The 19,951-nt window shown below is 36.7% G+C and overlaps 1 protein-coding gene across 15 annotated transcripts in view; it reads right to left on the bottom strand.

The window, feature by feature from the left end:
- The window catches only part of kif1aa (kinesin family member 1Aa), a 56,510-nt gene extending 39,361 nt beyond the window's left edge, over positions 1 to 17,149 (bottom strand). For 6 of the 15 annotated variants that reach the window (XM_046845667.1, XM_046845687.1, XM_046845679.1 and 3 more), the window contains exons 1-8: positions 16,818 to 17,149; positions 14,239 to 14,389; positions 3,274 to 3,347; positions 2,569 to 2,748; positions 2,133 to 2,201; positions 1,763 to 1,941; positions 535 to 646; positions 122 to 199 (exon numbers count right to left, since the gene is read on the bottom strand). In XM_046845667.1, coding sequence (XP_046701623.1) covers positions 122 to 199; positions 535 to 646; positions 1,763 to 1,941; positions 2,133 to 2,201; positions 2,569 to 2,748; positions 3,274 to 3,347; positions 14,239 to 14,344 — 798 coding nt within the window. In that variant the 5' untranslated portion in view covers positions 14,345 to 14,389; positions 16,818 to 17,149. The remainder of the gene's footprint in view (positions 1 to 121; positions 200 to 534; positions 647 to 1,762; positions 1,942 to 2,132; positions 2,202 to 2,568; positions 2,749 to 3,273; positions 3,348 to 14,238; positions 14,390 to 16,817) is intronic. The other 9 variants (XM_046845741.1, XM_046845750.1, XM_046845758.1 and 6 more) reach the window with 2 other exon arrangements.
- Between the last annotated feature and the right edge of the window lie 2,802 nt (positions 17,150 to 19,951).

Genomic DNA, 19,951 nt, shown 5'->3' with positions numbered 1-19,951 from the left:
ATGGGATAGAATATTACAAATAGCTATAGCTGGAGAAAAACAGAACAAATAAAAAACAGACAGTACTGAAACAGACAATATTCAGTTAGAAGGTGAATGTAGAAAAAGCATCCTTTGTCACCTTGAGCCGAGTGCCTTTGGCTCCGGTGGAGTCAGCTCTTTCACTGCCGGCTAAATCCACCAGACTGATTTTGCTGACCTATTTGAAAGAAAAATACAGATTGGGATCAACAGAGAGAGAGAGAGAGAGAGAGAGAGAGAGAGAGAGAGAGAGAGAGAGAGAGAGAGAGAGAGAGAGAGAGAGAACAATGACAAAAAGTTTGACATATAAAGAAGTATAGATATATTTAACATGTACTGAACTCTAACTCTGTACTGATGCTCATATCTTTTTTGACCTGAAACAGCATTGTTGTTTGACAAACCTTAACCGCATTTCAAGCAAAGAGCAGTGATGATTCTCTGGCCTGTGTGTGCCCACTGGAAGAGGCTCAGTGTGATTGACAGAGTGCAAAATGTTCCTTGGCAGCCTACCTTTTCAGACGTGTTATCTGTCTCTGCATCGTGCCTCCTCTGTGTGAAGATGATGTTAAAGACAGCATGAGAGCGACTGCTTGTTTCGTTCATGTTCGTAGCAGCCACCGTCCTGCAAAAGAAATGAAGAAACATACATCATCCAGGCAAAATAACCATTTAACTGTGAGTACAGCTAAATGATCTATAAGGGAGATTCCTTCCTTAAATTGCTAGAATTAGGACAAGGTGAAGAGTATTAAAAAAAACTTCAGCATCAGGGTTTTGCCATCTGCTTCACATTTACAAACTTTACACTTACATTGGTGCTAGTAATTGTCACGTGACTCTATAATCACATTATTATTCCATAACATGTTTAAAGCTATTACTGGATAGACCAGATAGCAAGCTATATCGTTCTATTATCTATCTTTAATGATTTTAACACTGAAACATTCATTACTAAGTATGTATCCATGTCTATTGTTTCAAACAAAGAAAAACAGATTAATGACCCACAACACTGCAATTTATGACTAATTTATGACAATTAATGACACACAACATTCCCCTTCATATTTCAGTGCTAATGGCTCCAACAATGTTTAGATCTGAAGAGTAATGACCCTGAAAGAAAGAATTTATTGTTCTAAGAAGAGAATAGCCAAATCCATTAAACGAAGCAAGTGAAGCATGAATTAAAGACTGTCTAATTATCCACTGTGCTCAATTAGCCTGCTGGTTTGTGGCCCTGCTGCTGAGTTGTTTAACATTTGGTAATTGTTTGGTAGTAGAAAAGATAAAAGGTTTTAAAAATTTGGTTCTACTATAAAATAAATGAGAGCTACTGTATGTCATTTAATTTTAAATTTTGAGACCAAAGGAGTTAAAAAATGAAAAATAAATCATGATTTTTTTGGCCACTATGGCTTTTTACCCACAACTAATATAATGAAATATATGAAACTTTAAAAATGTCACTGTCTAAAATAGAAGAAATGTTGTCTTTTTGAACCTGATCCTTTATATCAGTCTGTCTTTGCATTAACATATTGTTTTCTCTATTTCCTGTGTGAAGCCTTAAGCTGTTATTCTTCTTCAGGCTTTATATGGATGTAACAGAGGTATAAGCTTGAGAAGAGAAGAGAAGAGAAGAGAAGAGAAGAGAAGAGAAGAGAAGAGAAGAGAAGAGAAGAGAAGAGAAGAGAAGAGAAGAGAAGAGAAGAGAAGAGAAGAGAATTATAACCTGGCCTTGTTTCCTGAGTCCATCAGGTCTTGAATGTCATTGTAGGACATGACAGCCAGTTTGGATAGATCTTCTACGTAAGGGCCTAACAGTGGGTGCTCTCTCACTCGCAGGTTCCCTTTGTTTTTAGGGTTCAGCAGGTCTCGCACACGCTCACAGTAAATCTCCATATAGCTCACCTGAAAGACCAAATAACTCTCAGTGAGCTGGCATTCATAAACTGTTTTGCCTCAGCAGAAACATGAAGAAAATTACTGTTATCAGCACAATTATATTGAGACATTTTTTTTTTTTTTTACAGAAGAGTCATATATAAGAACAAATTAAAGAAAACAAACCAGAGTAACAAGCACAATGATTGTCTACTCACCTCTACAGAATACGACATGCTGTTGTCTGTATTGCTGTCATTGATCTTGGTAAAAAGATCTTCACACAGCTGTTGATAGAGAAATAGGGTTAGAGTTAATGGATGAGACCTCAGACGCATTTATCTCATCTTCTCAGACACTAAATGGGTATTTGAGTATATCCTTCCGCTTACTGTTTGCCTCCTCATTTAATCTTGTTTGACTTCACATTGTTTATGCCACATGCCTGATTACAAAGAAGTGTGTGTGAAAAGCCTGAGATACTGCACTATGAGCAAATCAGTCACTAATAATAGACTGCTTTATTAGTGATCATTGTGGTACTGTGTAAACAGGAGCGCTTGCTCTTCATAGTACATAAACTGAAATGTAAACTCTGAGGCCTGATTCCCTTGTTAAGATAATAATAGTCCCATCTGTATGCACTGCCATTACCTGTGGGATTATTCCTTGCTGGTCTTTTTCTTGTTTGCCCATCATGGTATATGATTTGCCAGCACCGGTCTGGCCGTATGCAAAAATGCAGACGTTGTAGCCCTCAAAGGCATGGAGCAACATCTCCTCGCCGATGTCATTATAGACCTGCTGCTGAGACGCATAGTTGATGTCTTCTGGCTGCATGTACATGAACAAAACCAGAATAGATCAGTCAGTTTATGCCTTTAACAACTGTTGAATAAACAACAACAGGTGGATAAAACCAGACAAGGCTCCATACATTACTGAAGGACATAGGCACTAAAGGTAAATAGTATATGCTTTTAGTGTACTTCTGGGACAAAGTGAATCTGTAGTAGTAGAGATAAAAACATTTAAGTATTCAAATATAATAAATTCAACTGTCATGTGTCATTGTTTTGCTATTTGTTATGTACAAGAGTCAAGAAAAGACAAGCTAACAATAATAGTTGTTTTAATGTACTAATTATAAAAACATCACTATTATGATTTAGCTTTCCCAAGAGGAAATTAGTTATTAATTAATTGTGCAATTTTCAAATAATTATATTGTATTAATGTGTGCACATAGTATATACTGCCATTCAAAATACAGTATGATCATTTCACTTGTGATGTTTTTATGATAATCATGTATGTCTGTATATAACCGAGTCTGTAACTGTCTCCCACAGTACTCACCGAAGTATGTGACCAATAAGAGTAATCAAAACTGAAGCTCTTGGTTTCTTTGGGTACTTTGGGGTTGATGATAGCTGAAAGACAGGAGAAGACAATACAGGCCCAAAGTGTGAAAGAAGTAAGCTTACAGTGAAAATAATCATAGTTGATACCCAACACCCTGATAGAAATGGTGTGTCACGGTTGTCACCCACAAAGGGAATTAGTTAAGGTTTGCTGCAAATCTCACTCTTGTGTACTCTACTCCCAACCAACCATTCCACATTAGCACAATGTCAGTAAAAATGATTATTCTAGAAATGTATGTCTAACTAAACATATTGCAAGATTATTAGTCATAATAAGCAGGGTTTTTTTTGGTGGGAATGTTACAGCAGTTATTTTATGAATTCATACTAAACAAATTGCATACTAAAATGATTTGGGGGTGAGCTGCAAAAAGAGATAAATAAACAGAAAAAGGTTTTGCAAATAGACCAGACTTGTTATTTGAAAAAAAATATTTCTGAGAGCTAAAGGCAAGGTGGAATTTTGTGTGCGTTCAGTACTATGAATTTAAAATCAGTACTATGAACATGATATGGTTTATTGGTTAGTAGCCTAATTAATAGACTACAAGTGACATTTGCTAAGTACACAGTATCTTGGAGCATAAAAAGAAGAATGAATAGAAACACACAAACAGATGCTCAGACAGTCAAATTAAAAAGAGAAAAAGAAACACACAAATAGATTGTGCACTGCAAGAATTCTTACTCATTACATGACTCATCTTCTGTTTCTTTAGAATGTTTAAATAAAAAATATAGTAATTAGCACTAATGCTTTTCTCTACAATTCACTCAGTTCTGGCTGAGATTACGATTCTCAATTCTAATCCATGTATTCTGACTAGAGATGAAATTAGCACTCTAAATTGCCATTTAGATTTTGTCCTCCAAATGCATAGCTCTCCTGCCTCTGACATCACTTCCTATGTTAAAATCTTTCTGTTGTTCTCAGCAAACCGCCCACATACAGACAGACAAGTGCTTCTTCATGAAGAGCTGCAGAAAATCTTTATATTATTACACAGAATCCAAAAACTACTGCTCACAGAACCTCACCAGGTAAAACCAAACTGTCAGTTGCACCATTTATTACTTCCACTCAGTGCTGGGTCGTCAGGGCCAGCGAGGCCTTCTCTGAGCGGGCGAATCAGCCACGCAGGCCTAGCTTGGCCCCCCGGCCAAGGACATGGAGGGAGCTGAAAGAGACCTTTATGGCGGGAAAAGGCTGCCGCCTTCTCAACCCGCAGCTGGACAACTCCTGTCCATCGTGCCGGCTTGCATGAAGGAGATGTCTCTCCATTGGTCTAGCCCCTTCAAAAGCAAGCTTCCTGCGAAAGGGTGCTCTAAGCTGGAGATTCAAAGGGATGGGAAAGCTGGGTTTGACTGGACTCCCAGCGGTAGAGCCTTCAGTGGCCTACCACTCCATCCGAATTGGCGCTTTATTTCTGGCCCCAATCAAATTTTGCTGCCGGGCAAAATGGAAAGGCTGACGGCGTCCATCCATCAGAGGGTGTACAAATACGCGGTTCAGTCAGTGTGCTCGCTGAACGGGGTGAATTTACTGTCCGCGTACCATTTTGTAGGAGATGGGGCGACAGCTCGACACGGGAGTGCCCAACCCCGCACTCTGGGACGAGATTTGTGTGGTGAATGACCTAATTCCGCGCTCTGCATGAGGTGCAGTTCAGGGCTGCGGCCGCGTGATGGGCTTGGCTGTGTCAGGTGAGAGAACGTCATGGCTGAACCTGTCAGGCTTAGGTGACACACAAAACGCGGAGGTGAAGAATGATGCCTACTACCCTCTAAAGGTCTGTTTGGTCCAGCATTTTCAGGAAACAGGAGGACAAAGCTTTCAACCTCTGTTTACCTCGCAAGCTGACACAAAAAACACCCCCTCAGGCAGCGCAACAGGGCTTTGCTGTAGCCATGGCTGCAAGAGGGAGACCGGTGGGTGCGAGAAGTGCGAGACCGGTTCTCAGCGGGCAGCATGCTGGCCAGCGTTCAAGATCAGAAGCACCCACCCCGAGGAGCGAAAGAAGAATCGTGCAACCTGACACGCGAATGTTCCCCTATCCTTCTTTCTCCGCCTGCAAAGAGAAGGAGAAGGGAACACAGCCCAGTTCTGAGTTCTGTAAGGACTTTCTCCTCGGGTTTGAGGAATGAGGAAAATGTGTTTAGTGTCACCAAGCACTCACAATATATGTTCAGTCGCACGTCGGTTTAGAGGTTTGCACAATAAAGATTTCAGCATCAGATAGTGGTTGTATTAAGAGGTGGATTAAGTCAGGTAAGTCCCCACTGAAGGCCCAGGTACCAAATGCACGGCATGCCACTGCTTTCACTATACATGCAAAAGTAGTTTTGGAACTATTGTGGGCATGAAACATATTTAGGACATGTTTTTCTTTTACTGAGGGAATAATGACTTGTAGGTTAACAGGTTTGGCACACACTATGTGGGAACACAGCAATCAGCAGAAACAAAAGATGTAATCAGTGTCATGCATCTAGAAACTTCTACAACATACACTCTAGCAACTATTGTAATAGTCCATGCATTTTGCTTTTGTGTTCTTGAAAGGCCCTCTGATATAAAATTGCATTAAAGAATCTACAACTCTTCATTTTATTGTAGACCTTCAAGTCTAGATTATTTTTGTTTCTGAGTTCTAGTAGCAAAGTAATCATATACTGTAAATGCATCCCATTATTGTACTTTTTCCCATGGTTCCAAAGTGAAGATTTGAAAAAATGGCAGGTAAGTTGTTTTGTAATTCTCTTTCAGTCTATGGAATACAGAATGCTGAAAAACATTTAATTTAATAAATAAATAAATTAATAATAATAAAAAATTAATTAAAAAATCTCATTAGATCTGTCTCTAGTATTATCAGTAATAGCTAGGGGCTTTTGTATCAATGATGATCATTATTAATCATTTGAGAAGCTTCATCAGTTCTGCCCAATCAATGTTAGCACTGTGTGAGAATTACATGAAACTGACATGACACCAAGGTCTGAGAGTGTGAATTGGCATCTGTTCTTTCTACAGAGACAGTTGTTCCATTGTGGCATGGTGGTGATAATAGTTTATTTTACACTTCCTAATCAGATGTTTTATAATGGGTGTCCAGTTTTAGAAAAAAAGTTTAAAACCTAAACTGAGAAATCTCTTACGTTGGGAGTCCATTACATTCAACCAATACATTCAATAAGACCTGGATGACCAGGACATTTCTAAAATTAATGATTAATATTCAGTAACAGGTTTATTCATGTCATGACTGCAGATATTCAGAAGCCCATCCCTGCAATACAGTTATTTTTTTTTTTTTACAGAAGAAATGCATTCTGGATTTGACACCAGTCCTTTATATTGCATCATGCACCAACACATTAACACCTAGGGACAGTTTTTAGCATAAGAAGCCCCTGTACTGGCATGTTTTTGGAGGTAGGAGGAAAGCTGAGAACCTTAAGGAAACCCACACAATTGCAGGTAGAACATGTGAAACTCCACACAAACAGTAACCAGAGCTCAGGATTGAACTAGTGATCCAAGAGCTGTGATTCAGCAATTCTACCACCAAACTGAGCAGTGTTGTTGAGTCTGTTCCAATCTAAGGTATTCAGCACAAATATTCAAGGCATTAAAGTGGATATATCTGCTGTGAATACATACAATATACAGTATAGACACACTCAGTAACTTACATTTACATTTACATTTGCGGCATTTAGCAGACGCCCTTATCCAGAGCGACGTACAAAAGTGCTTTGAGTCTCTAGTAATGAATAAATCTACACTGGTATGTCAGATTACAAACTTAATATAAATATAACCCTTCAATTCTACAAACTTGGAAAGTGCTAATTTAAGTATTTCAGGAAGAGGCTCAGTCGTCGCTTGAAAATAGTCAGGGACTCTGCTGTATGGACATCTAGGGGAAGTTCATTCCACCACCTCGGTGCCAGAACAGGGAAGAGCCTTGAAGTGTACTTACCTCTCATTCTGAGAGAAGAACTTAGAATCTAAAATATCAATATATCACAAAACAACCATCTCATGCATGAGAAATATTCCAGTTTTCCACAAATACTTCTAACACATACAGTACTTCCTTTCAAGACAGATACTACTGCAAGAAGCCAACTACAGCATATATTTTTGTAACTGCTATCTCAGAAGGCATCATTAGACATTCATATAAAAGTGCTATATACTCTCCTTCACATGAGCTGCCCTCAAATGGCTAGTGTTGCTGTAATTGACAGGGCAGGGAGCAAATGTCACCCCTCCTACCCAGACAGCAAAGGCAATTTAGCTTGGTCAGTTCCCAACCACAGGTGCTTGTGGGATTGGCAGTATTAAAACTTTCAATATCTCTAAAAAAAGACTTGAACACTACTTTGTGCTAAAAGGTTCTCTGGGTTAAGGAGAATTTTTTAAAGAATTTATTATTTATAAAAATAGATTAACTGATTAAAGCTTTAGCAATTAACCTTCTCTTTCTTTCTCCTCATTCTCTGCATCTCAATGAAAAAAGCATTGTTACAAATCAGTATGGAATCATACAAATATAATTCAAGGCCCATGTGTCCGGGTAAACACAGCATAGTATAATATCTATAAATACATTAGATTAAGGCACATGATGTTTAATTAGCCATGGATAATTGTTGTGAGTGATGTGAGTGTAGAAAACTCTGCAGTGCAAAGAGATCCCAGTTTTCTGCTTTTGATAAATAAAACTGTAACTGATGCTTTTTATTCCTGATTATATTCAAGCTAATAAAAAGAAACTTTAAGCAATCTGTGTGTACTAAAATTTGAGGATCAGATTAATGACACACAGAACAAGCCTAATATTTTAATACCAATATACTTCTAGTGTATATCGTTTATAAGTACAGATATTTACTGTGTTACAGAAAGATTATGTTATCATGTAATTCATCACGTTGTAAGTGATCTGTACTCCAGAGATTTGCTTACTGGAAACACCTGTTTCCTTGGATTCTCAACAAATCATCTAATGACTTGCACCAGTCAATAACACAATCCTTAGCCAGCTATGCAACTACAGTTCATGTCACCTGATATATTACAAGACCATTATTCATGGTTACCATTCCCTGATTATAAATGATACATACTTTTTCTCAATTAAACTCATATTTATAAAACTCTGTTCAATGTAAAGTATCACTCCTGCTTTTTGTTTGCTTTTGGATTATGTTGTTAACTAATTTTTAACAATGAATCCATCCAAGAGGTTGTAAAATGACCAAAATCACATGAGCAAAATCACTCTAATCAGACGAATCCTAGATCAAAGCATGTCATTGACCAAATATAGCACATACATAAAAAAAAATACTATATAGACTACCTTACATAACATACCTTACATGTCCTACTCTAAAATGGCTGACTTCTCTTGAGAATCTGAAGTGAAATAATTAATATAATTCCTTTCCTAAAATAGAAATGCTCCTGGCAGTTTGTGTCTATGTCCACATTTATGCCATGCACATATTGCATTTGCCATGAACATAATAAAAAAAATCCCACAATTAAATGCTAAGGACAGATTCTGCCATTTGAGTCTCATTCCTCCTATGATTCCTTTCTTATGCATATGACCTATTCATTGTTTCAATAACTTTGAGAAACAGACATAGCAGACTGAACATACAGATCAAAGAAAGTAAACACTATCACAACCAAAAACACAACCAAACCTCCAATGACATACAATCACCAAAAATGCACACTGGATTTATCTAACTGTCAGCTATTTTTGAATATTTGTGATTATGCTGCTGATGAATATGCAAACAGAATTCATTGTATTGCCTGGCCCTGTCTACCTTGGGGCTGTTGCTAGGAGCCGAGTGACTTGTGCCTTCCTTCTGGAAACTCTGAAGGGTTGGGCCTCTACCAAGCAGCCAATGAAGCCATACCACATTAAGGATGTGGAGTGAGAATCATGCCTAAATTTTTCATAGACAGTAGTGTTTGCTTTCGAGTTCATCTCCTAGTCCTGCTTTGTTTTTATTGCAATACAAATGGGGTTGTCAAGTCAATCCAGTTTTCTTATAGATACCTAGTTAGAGAACTTGTTCACTCTTTTATTATTGACTCTATTGCTCTCTTCTTTTTCTCTTTTCTTTCCTTCATCCTTCTATTGCTTCATTGAGCTCCTTCAACGTCCTTACCTGCTATTATTGGAGCTCTCTACCTTCTGCGCACCCAGGCATAATAAGCAGGACATTTTTAATTACCTTTGATGCACACAAGCAGAAGTAGTGCCTGCTGACAAGTGAGTGTGTGCAGGAGGGGTGTACAATTAAAGCAGGCAGCAGTGTGTGTTATGGTCACCCGGTCCTTTATTTGCACACATTTCATTTTGTGCTCTGGTAAGATGTAAAAGTTTGTCTTAATATATTATAAGAACAGCAATAAAACAAAAGCAATAAATCCAGCAATTCCAGGCATTTCCTTGCACAAAGGCTCCGCAGTGGCAGCTTGGCATTGGGCCTTTAACCAATTAAACACTAAGGCATCTAAAATCAACACATCTAAAAAAAAGTTTGACAAGGTCAAGTTTACCACTGTGTAGCATCCTTTTAACAACAGTCTGTATAAATCTGGGAACATAGGAGAATGTTTCATTTGTGTCTGATACACAAATGATCTTATTCTCAACAGTCCAGGGTTTTCTTTATTTTCATTTTCGTTTCAAGTGCAAAATGTTTTCAACTGGTGAAAGAGACTGCAGGCAGGCCAGTTCAGCACCCAGACTCTCTTATTATAAAGCCTTGCTGTTGTAATAGATGCATTGTGGTTAATGTGGTTTAGCATCGTCTTGCTGAAATATGCATGGACTTCCATAAAAGGTACGTCATCTGGATGGCAGCATATGCTATTGCTATTCTATAGGTACTAATGCACACCTGTTCCATCAGAGATACAGACTTCAAAATTGAGAGCTAATAAAAAGCCAAATTGTCCCTCTCTTTTTTATTTAGGAGGACATGGTGTCCATGGTTTCCAGAAAATTATGAAAAATTTCCATTCGTCTGACAACAGAACAGTTTTCCACTTTGCCTCAGTCCATATTCTGGGCTTTGACAAGAAGTGTTTCTGAATCCTGTTCACATATGGCTTCTTCTTTGCATGGAAGAGCTTCAACCTGCTTTTGTGGATAACAGGGTGAGGTGTTTTTAAACCCATATAGTGATTTTGACTGTAGAATCATGCCTGTTTTCAATGCATTGCCACCTGAAAGGCCAAAGGTCTTGAGAATTCAATATTTTCATAATTTTCCATTGTGCACAGAGACTCTCCAGATTCTCAGAATCTTTTGATGATATTATGTACTGTAGATGAGATTGAAAGTATTTGCAATTTTATGAAGAGCATTATTTTGTAGAGGCAGTTATTTGCAGATAGGAAAACCTCTGCCCATCTTTACTTTTGAGAGATTCTGCCTCTTTAAGATACTATTTTTAAAATGGTAATTCTTAATTTTAAACATATGATATGTTTATGTTTTCCTGTGAATACAATTTGGGTTTATGAGATTAGCAAATTATTGCATTCTTTTTTAAATTTACATTTTCCCCAACTTTTTTGGAATTGCCAAAATGCCACTTCTGGGCCCCTGAGGGCATCTGCCAAATTGCATTAATGTAAATAATTTGCTTGCAAAGCAGCTGTTTTTATTTTTATTTTTTGGAAACATTTACTTATACTTTAAAATGTAAAGCATAAAATTGTATTTGCTAGTCCACTAAATGTTAGAAAAACATGTTGTTTCTCAGTACATGAAGTAAATGCATAAATTGTGTTCAAAAATAGCCTGTTACTAGACCACAAGTGTAACACTTTTTTGCAATAGTTTCCATGGAGTAAGGGTACCCTTATGGTTTGCCTGTAAAGTTTAAAAACTCTCTTTATATAAAACATGTTTGCACAAGAAAATGTCTCTCTCTCTCTCTCACACACACACACACACACACACACACACACACACACACACACAAGTTTCTGGACACACTTTTTTGTTTGTAGAAATCTAGATTTATAAAAAAAACCTTGTTTCATTTATTACTGTCTAAAGTGAAACGATAGATAGATAGATAGATAGATAGATAGATAGATAGATAGATAGATAGATAGATAGATAGATAGATAGATAGATAGATAGATAGATAGATAGATAGATAGATAGATAGATAGATAGATAGAACTGACCCTTAAATATTTTTTTTAGAACCCATGCCTTGTAATTGTTGTTGATTCAGTTTAGCAATCTCCCTTGAGATCAGCTCCCACATTCCCCACCCCTGTCACTAGAAACAAAAAGGGGTGTGGCAGCACAACCCCACTAAAATGGCAGACTACACCTACAAAGACAAATGTGGGTAAGACTGTTTCAGCGTCACAATAGCTTTATCAAAATGTAACGTACATTTAGTGATTTTTGCCTCCCATTATAGCAGCAGTGCACAAAAGTAGATCACCCTAAATGCAAAATATAAAGCCCAAAAGCCTGCTTGCATTCATGTTATATTCAGCACAGAGTGTACAAGTGCACAGTATATTTTACAAAATGTTATAATTGCGATTATTTAAACAAGATATTTTAAAGCATGTAACAAAGTTTATTTTTTAACATTAGAAATCTTCTATGTGAAAAGCTGATCTCTTCACACACTGCAGATTGAGATTCTTTCCAAAAACCTGAACTCTTTTCTCAGCTGGATAGAGTGCTGTGAGAAGAGCCTAATCAGGCTTGCCATCATAGCAAGCTGCCTCAAAGCATCCAGAGCTGCCAATCACTTAGCTCTGTGCATTCTACAGCCTTGTGGAAACCCAGCTATTGACCCATCTCCAGGCGACAGAGCAGACAAAGCAGGGCACAAAAGGGATTCTCTGAGCCCAGACTCCCATTAACAACCAGTCATTTATACCCCGACGATAGGACTGGCCTCATTCCAGCCAGCAGAGTGGACAAGTTCATTCATGACATCACCCATTTTCTTTCCATGCTACTGATTCTGAATCTTAATGCGGCAAGAGAAAATGACCTGCACACAGATCCGCCACTTAACCCACTTGCTCTGTTAACTGCTTAGAAACGGATGTCCGCATTAATGATTTCTCCATGCAAATAAGCAGTGCCAAAACTCATAACTGAAGAACAGAAGAGCAAGACTTTTTGGATTTCAGAAAGCATTATTTGGGTTCATAAACAACTGTTCTATGATTCTTTAACGATTTAATGATTCTTTTATTTTTATGCTGCCACAATGAATGAATTAATTACCATATCCGGTCAAGTTCTTGATTCTGGTCAGGGGTTGCAGTGCATCTAAAATCTATGCCATGATTTTGAGCCAGGATTACACTGCAGTGAGAAATCTAGAAAACTCCTCCTCATTGAATTTTAATAGAATTCCAATATTTGCTGATGCAGTATTCAGTTTGAAATAAATCTATAAAACTGATCTTTGATTTGTATTTAGTATCCTTCTGGAATTTTAACCTTATCCTGCAGAACATTGCCATCTTGCCATCCTATCCACCTCTCTCATTTAACCTTGTTCCTAAACCAGCTACAGCACTGCAGTGTATAATTACATCCTCTATCATTTGATTCTTAAAACAACAGGCTATCATTGTGTGTGCCAGCTTACAGAACGACAATCACAGGTTTCCTGATGTTTCTTTTGACTTTTTATTCATCATGACATGGAAACTCTATCAGACGCTTAACACTTCATGAGCAGGCACTGTGAGAATTGATGTACATCAGCAATATTGCTTTTTGTTCGAGCTACCGCTGATGGTGGAAGTGGTGTTAGGCTAAACTTTAAATATTTTACAAGACCTCATCCATTATTGACCAATGGCATTGCAGGCTAGAAATCAAATCTGCCTTTTCAGTCTGTTTCTTTTCAACTGCCCTGGGTTTCCTAACACACACATACACAAACAAAGAACGACTAGAACAACTCAGTAAAACATGAACAGCCCAGTAATGATGTGAAGAGTGAAAATGCTTGTTCAAAACATTAGAGAAAGATTAGTTCTGTTTAGAGCAAAGATTAATGACAAAGCAATGCTAAACTAATTTACCAAAGCATGAGTATATTACTATATATGCGTCTTGGTTGTAGTTAATTTTGAATCTATGAGAATGCAAATACAATACAAATCATAGACTCCATGAAATCTATGCATCTTAATGTTGTGTTGCAGTGAATTGATTTACTCATTGGCATACTTGATTTATACTGATATAATAATAATAATAATAATATTTAATAATAATAATAATAATAATTAAATAATAATAATAATAATAATAATAATAAATGTTTTTACTTTGTATATAATATATTTAGCTCTGAAACTCATGCAGTATGAAGCTATTCTGTTTCCAACATATCACTGAATAAATGTTTATTTCCGCCCATAGCTGAATACATTTTCAACATCTGTATGCATATTTAAAATCCTCCTGCACCTTTTTAGCTTGCTTGACATTAATATAATTAATCTAATGTCTATAAAATTCCCACAAATAAAATAGTGAAAGAATAAAATGCTAATCAAAAATAGCAGGGAAACTGCAAACTTGGTAACCCTGCATTCAATAAAAAAAAAATCAGCTGCCATCTAGTAATATTTCTGCACATTTGTCAAAACTAGTACATTAATAAATTAATTAAAAGAACTGATTAAAAGCTGGTTGCTTTTGTGAAATCCTCCTAGACCAGATAAACTACATATCTAATTAAAAACTACCAAACTACCATAGCAAATGAAAACCCTAGGAGCAATATTCAGAGTTTTGAAAATACAGTATGTATAAAGGCTCAGGTACAGTTGTATACTCACTTGTGGTGTTTCCTGACATCTGGATGATGCACTTGCTCTCTTTGCTCATCTCCCGCGAGTTGAAGGGGCGAACCCGCACCGCCACCTTCACCGAGGCGGCCGCCATTGTGCCTCCTTATGGCTCCCACTGTCAGCACCAACAAATACACTCCTGTTGGTGGGTAACATTAGATTTTCACATTAGCAAACAAATAAAGATGAACAGTAGAATAAAGACAATGTTCAAAATACTGAAACTATTTCATTTAAATCATAAAAAAAAATAAACAAATGCATCCAAGTTGTGAGCAGATTAAGATTGAAATCACAATGGTCAAGATTTCAATTAATTCAAAATAACATTTTCCCTTCCAAGAATCTTTTACATTTCTTTCACATGGCAGAAGACAATCGACTGAGAAGACCTTCTTAATCCACTGCAAATTAAATTATATAGGTTTAAGTTGGATGGGAATCGATCTCAGTTCCAAATTACCATAGCAAGAATTATATAGAATATCTGGTAGAATTTTTTTTTACAGACGGAGTGTGTATGATGTCAGTAGAAAAAGTCAGTAGAAATAGTATTGAGTCAGCTACAGTTATTCTAAAGTAGGCACTGGGTCCTGCAGCAACAAAAGAACTGCTGGTGTGACTAAATGTCAGGGTGCTTCCTAGGGTTACAATGACCCAATCACACACACACACACACACACACACACACACACACACACACACACATACAGTACACACACAGTAACCATTAGACATGAAGTCAGCATCCAAAGCAGCCTAAGTGCCAAAGCAAAATAAAAATCACAAGTCTTGTATTATAGTACATTTTCAGTTAAAAAAATTCACATAACTAATAAATAATGTGCAGTGTTTCCAGCAAAATTACTTCCCTGTAGCTTTATCTAAATAAGATAATGTTCAGTCTGGTGTGGGCTGGCTGACTAAAGATGCTGCCATTTTCTCTCAAAAGCAATATCATGCTGTGCCACGATCTGCGAATGCCAAATGAGTTTTTCTACAAGAAGTCATCATTAATTTATGTCTTATTAGAACCATAGGCTGATGACTATTTGTATTCTTGTAGTAATTCTAGTCCCAATGTGTACTGTCATGATTGTTCTTTTGTTTTATAAATCCTCCCTTTTTTTATTGTATGGCTAGTGGTGGTTTAGTATAATAAATACATTAGCTTTCTTATAAATATAAAAAGAAACATATATGACAATTCTTAGACCACAGTGATTAATTCTCAATTGTGATTGGTTAGAATGGTTCAGAAGTTTCTATACCTGATATTTGGTCTGACATTTTTCTCATTTGAAAGGTTTAAATTAATTGTAATAGGAAATTATATAATTCAGTATTGTTTCTTTGGAATTGTTTAAGAGTTATTTTACACAGACATCTTTGGTGGACACTCCCCATAATCTGATTTAGGAAAAACTGATGATATGGTGAGTTTTCTAAAAGGAGCTTTATTTAGCATCCACAAAAGTAGTCTCCAGTGTTAATGCTTTGGAACAGAATTCTGATCAATTGCTGTGGTATGAAAGGATTCTTTGTGATGTTCTGTTTTTAAAAATAGTAGTATAATGGCCAAATTACATTTTTTTACATTTACATTCTGCAGCCGATATTTGTTTAATCGACAAATAATGGTGCTTCCATGTGAAAAATCAGGCTCACACTTTCACTGGAAATGTATCAGTCATAGCTGATGAACCACTCCATCACTAGAAGGTAGGAGCAAATATTGAATACCTATAAGATCACAGCAAGGTTATGCAACAGCTGTTTTTCAGAGAGCTGGATAGGGCTAAATCACCATGCCTCCGAAGGTTGTCACTGTTAACCATCACAATAATTGTGCTAAGAAAAAAAAAATAAGCGTTTTTTTTTTTAGCTTTTTCTTAATGTTAGAAAATGTAACAAATGTCCAAATATTTTGTGTGTGTGTGTGTGTGTGTGTGTGTGTGTGTGTGTGTGTGTGTGTGTGTGTGTGTTTGTACATACAGGCAAAGGCATTTATATGGCTGCTTCACTTGAACACACCAATACAGACAGTGTTGATTGATGACATTTTTGATTATGGCAATTATATTTCTCAAACATTAAACTGTTCTGTATTTTTCTATAAAATGACATGTATGATCCATGTGCTACAGCAAATATTTATAATTATATTATATATATATTATATTATATATAATATATTATTATATAATACAATTAGCTTAAATGATCATATCCGGTAATTTGACCCCATGCCTCATCTGGAGTGTGTAACGCCTATGACGTCAAATACTGACAGATTTTTGGTCTTCGAGTGGCCTGCCCACACTATGGATGACTATGCATTTATCACATGTTCCATTATTAAAGATCTCAAACCCACACAGATCTCATATATGAGCCAGTAGTTGTTCAGATCTCCTATAGACCTTTTTTATGCCGTTATCAAGACAAACCCTGTTTTCCTCTGACCTCTTAGTAGCCGCACCCGAGAGCAATTCCACTTTGAATATCTAGTCTCATAAAATACTGCATTATCTGAAATATCACAATATAAAATAAAAAGCTCTTACCTTTACAGTGCTGTATTTGTCTCCTGAGCTCTATACTACACTGTAGATGTGTTGATTTACTCCCAGAGGTCTAGTTCTGGGACAAATCAAAGAATACTGCCCGTGTCTTTAATCCCCGATGGAGAGGGAGGTCCGTGGGAGAGGGGGGAAAGGGGTATTTGGATGCCCCAGTGAGGCCTGCTTGATCCGGGAGGTTTTTTTAAAGGAGAAGACTTGACGTCTGTAATGCAGAAGCCAAAATGGCTCTGCTGGCTGCTCAAAGCAGTGATGCTGAGCCTGACTGAGCCAGTGACATCATCACTGAGGGAGGCAGCACTATCAATGCAGCACTGACGGACAGAGAGAGAGAGCAAGAGGACGATGAGGGAGAGGGAGCAGGAGAGGTGGAGGAGGAGGAGGAGCAGAAAGGAGGGGGAGGGAGAAGAGCTGGTGAACAGACAGAAAGAGAGAAAGAGAGAGAGAGAGAGAGAGAGAGAGAGAGAGAGAGAGAGAGATTAGGATCCCCAGGGAATGTGGCACACACAATAACACAGTGTTATCCATCCTACACCATATATGAGCTTCAATACTAACAGTGAGACAACAGATTTCAATCTAGAAGCAAAGACATTTGTGACAAAACCATCTATTCAAATATTTGGTATCGTATATAAAGAATGCATAATTGTATTATGTATTTTTATAAATAATTTAAACCTTTGTTTATGTTAGTACTAGTATATATAAAGATATAAATATTAATAGATATATGATGGATTTTATTAGAGAGTAGAGAAACAAAAAGACAGGAATTTAAAAGTCATTTTCCATCACTGGTGTTTTCGCAGTTAAGGCTTGTCATAGGATTAGTCTCTATTCACAAATCATGAATCTTCCTCATAAACTCCGCCTCTCAATATATGCATCAAGGTCTTACACTAATTCCTTGTATGTATTGTGAATCTGCTTTAAAAATTTTAACTCAGTCTAAAGGAAGGCATGTTTATTAAGGAAAAATTTGCATATTCTCAGAGAATTTAAACACTTGCTATGAATATCGTTCATTGTTATATAAATATATATTCTGCTAAATTAAGCACCAGAACACAAACAGCCAGCTGTTCCGGCTTCTTCGTGTTTAGAGGTGGAAGGTGAAATATTACATTAAATAGGGACACAACTTTTAACAAATTTTTACCTGATTTCTTACATTTACTTTTTAACTCATTTCAATTTGTATAATGTGTACAGTTGTTTGCATAATTGTTATTTTAAACTAATAAAATATACTATATTAATTATGTGATTAATAAGCTACATAAAAAATACAAACAAAGCAATCATACTACTAATAAGACTGAATAATTCATGTGTAATATGACACATACAGTATAATGTATACATAACAATACATCAGTCCTCATACATCAGAGGTTTTATTGTTTGATTTGTTCAGGCATAATAGAGGACAGTGGAGGCAAACTGACTAGGCCCACATCCAGAATATACCACAGCGGATCAGGCAGATGCCACTCAGGTTTCACACAGGCTGAAACATAATGCAGTCTACACACTCCTCCCTTTTTAACACACACTGGCGGAGCACAAAGCAGTTTTATTTTGCTTTCGCTTGGCTGGGTCTTCTTCCTTTTTTGTTTGTCTACCGCAGACCATATTCTTAATCCTTCTTCACTCCATTAGGCCTATAAGACAAATCTGCTATCTGGGCAAACTAGGCATGGTTAATGTACTCTTTATGGAATACTTAAGCTCAGGGTGAAGTACACCATTTCAACACCACAATCGGTCAGCGATACTGAGCACTACAAGCTCTCAAACCCCTCTCCCTTCTTCTCTCTTAAATGACTTATTTTGCCAATGCAGACATGACGCATAGGCTGATTTCAATCCACAGTGTGTGATTCAGCCAGGTTTTTAATTACTGAAGGGCATCTTTGGCTTGACATCATCCATCGTAACTAACACTATTGTTATTACACTAGGTCCAGTGTACCTATCGCTTGTATAGTTCTGATCAATAGAACAAGCATTTAAAGGTGAAAGGGCAAAAGGATAGAATTTCCAATAATTTGACCAAGGTCTGGATATATCTTCTCTATCGCCTTCCTTCCCTTCCCTTCTCTTCCTCCCTCCTTCCCTTTTCCAACTCAGCTTAGTAGAGCACAGCTCTGAATAATTTATACAGCTAAAGAATAGTTGTTGTGGTTCTGCTGCATCAAATGGCTTTTAAAGGGGCACACACTTTAGGGGAAATCTGACAAATATATGCATGTGCAAAAATATTTTAGGAGACTTCAGAATACTTGACACTAAATTTATTCATAGAAATTTTAGTTTACATGTCATACATGCAATGTGACAAACACAGAAAGGTCACATCATAAACTCTATAAACCCAGAAAAAAAAACCTTATCAAAATAACAAAGCAATAAAATCCATTTGATCTAATGGAACACAACGTCATCCCAAATTAATGGATTCATATATGCTTTATGGCAGGATATGAAGCAAGAGATGGCCCACGTTTCTCTAATCTCAAGACAAACAAAACAGCCTTTATTCACCTTCGACCTTTATAGAATATGAACTATTCATTATCTGTGTCACTGATAAATATTTTATCAACTAGTCATACAGGTAGCAAAACATCAACACATGCTACCTAATGTTTTAAACAAGAAAAATAATTTAATTAAAAAGATTGGTTCAAAAATGTGCATGGTATGAACATTTTAATTATGAACCGATTCATTCATTATAAAAAGATTCTAAGCAGCTTTTCTAATGCAAGGGCAAATACTTAAACTTATTGATACACTTAAGTGATATATATAACGTAAATGCAAACTAATGTTTAAAATAATCAATTAAAAAATATATAGTTATTTTAGTACTCTACAAAATACAGATCATGTGCTTTACCCCATGCCACATGAAACTAATTAGCCATTCTAGTGGCTAATTACACATTTAAATATGGTGGTGATTCAGTGATGTGTTGTGATTGCTGGTTCATGTACAGTATAAACTGTTAGCATCATGCATTCCAGTCAGAGTATTTAAGCCCAGGCATGGCTTGTCCCTGAAGATATGACTTAGCCATAAATTAATCTTTCAACCTTATAACCACACT

The sequence above is a fragment of the Silurus meridionalis genome, chromosome 1, assembly GCF_014805685.1.
Source record: "Silurus meridionalis isolate SWU-2019-XX chromosome 1, ASM1480568v1, whole genome shotgun sequence".
NCBI classification, from domain to species: Eukaryota; Metazoa; Chordata; class Actinopteri; order Siluriformes; family Siluridae; genus Silurus; species Silurus meridionalis.
This window is presented reverse-complemented; position numbering and strand designations above follow the sequence as displayed.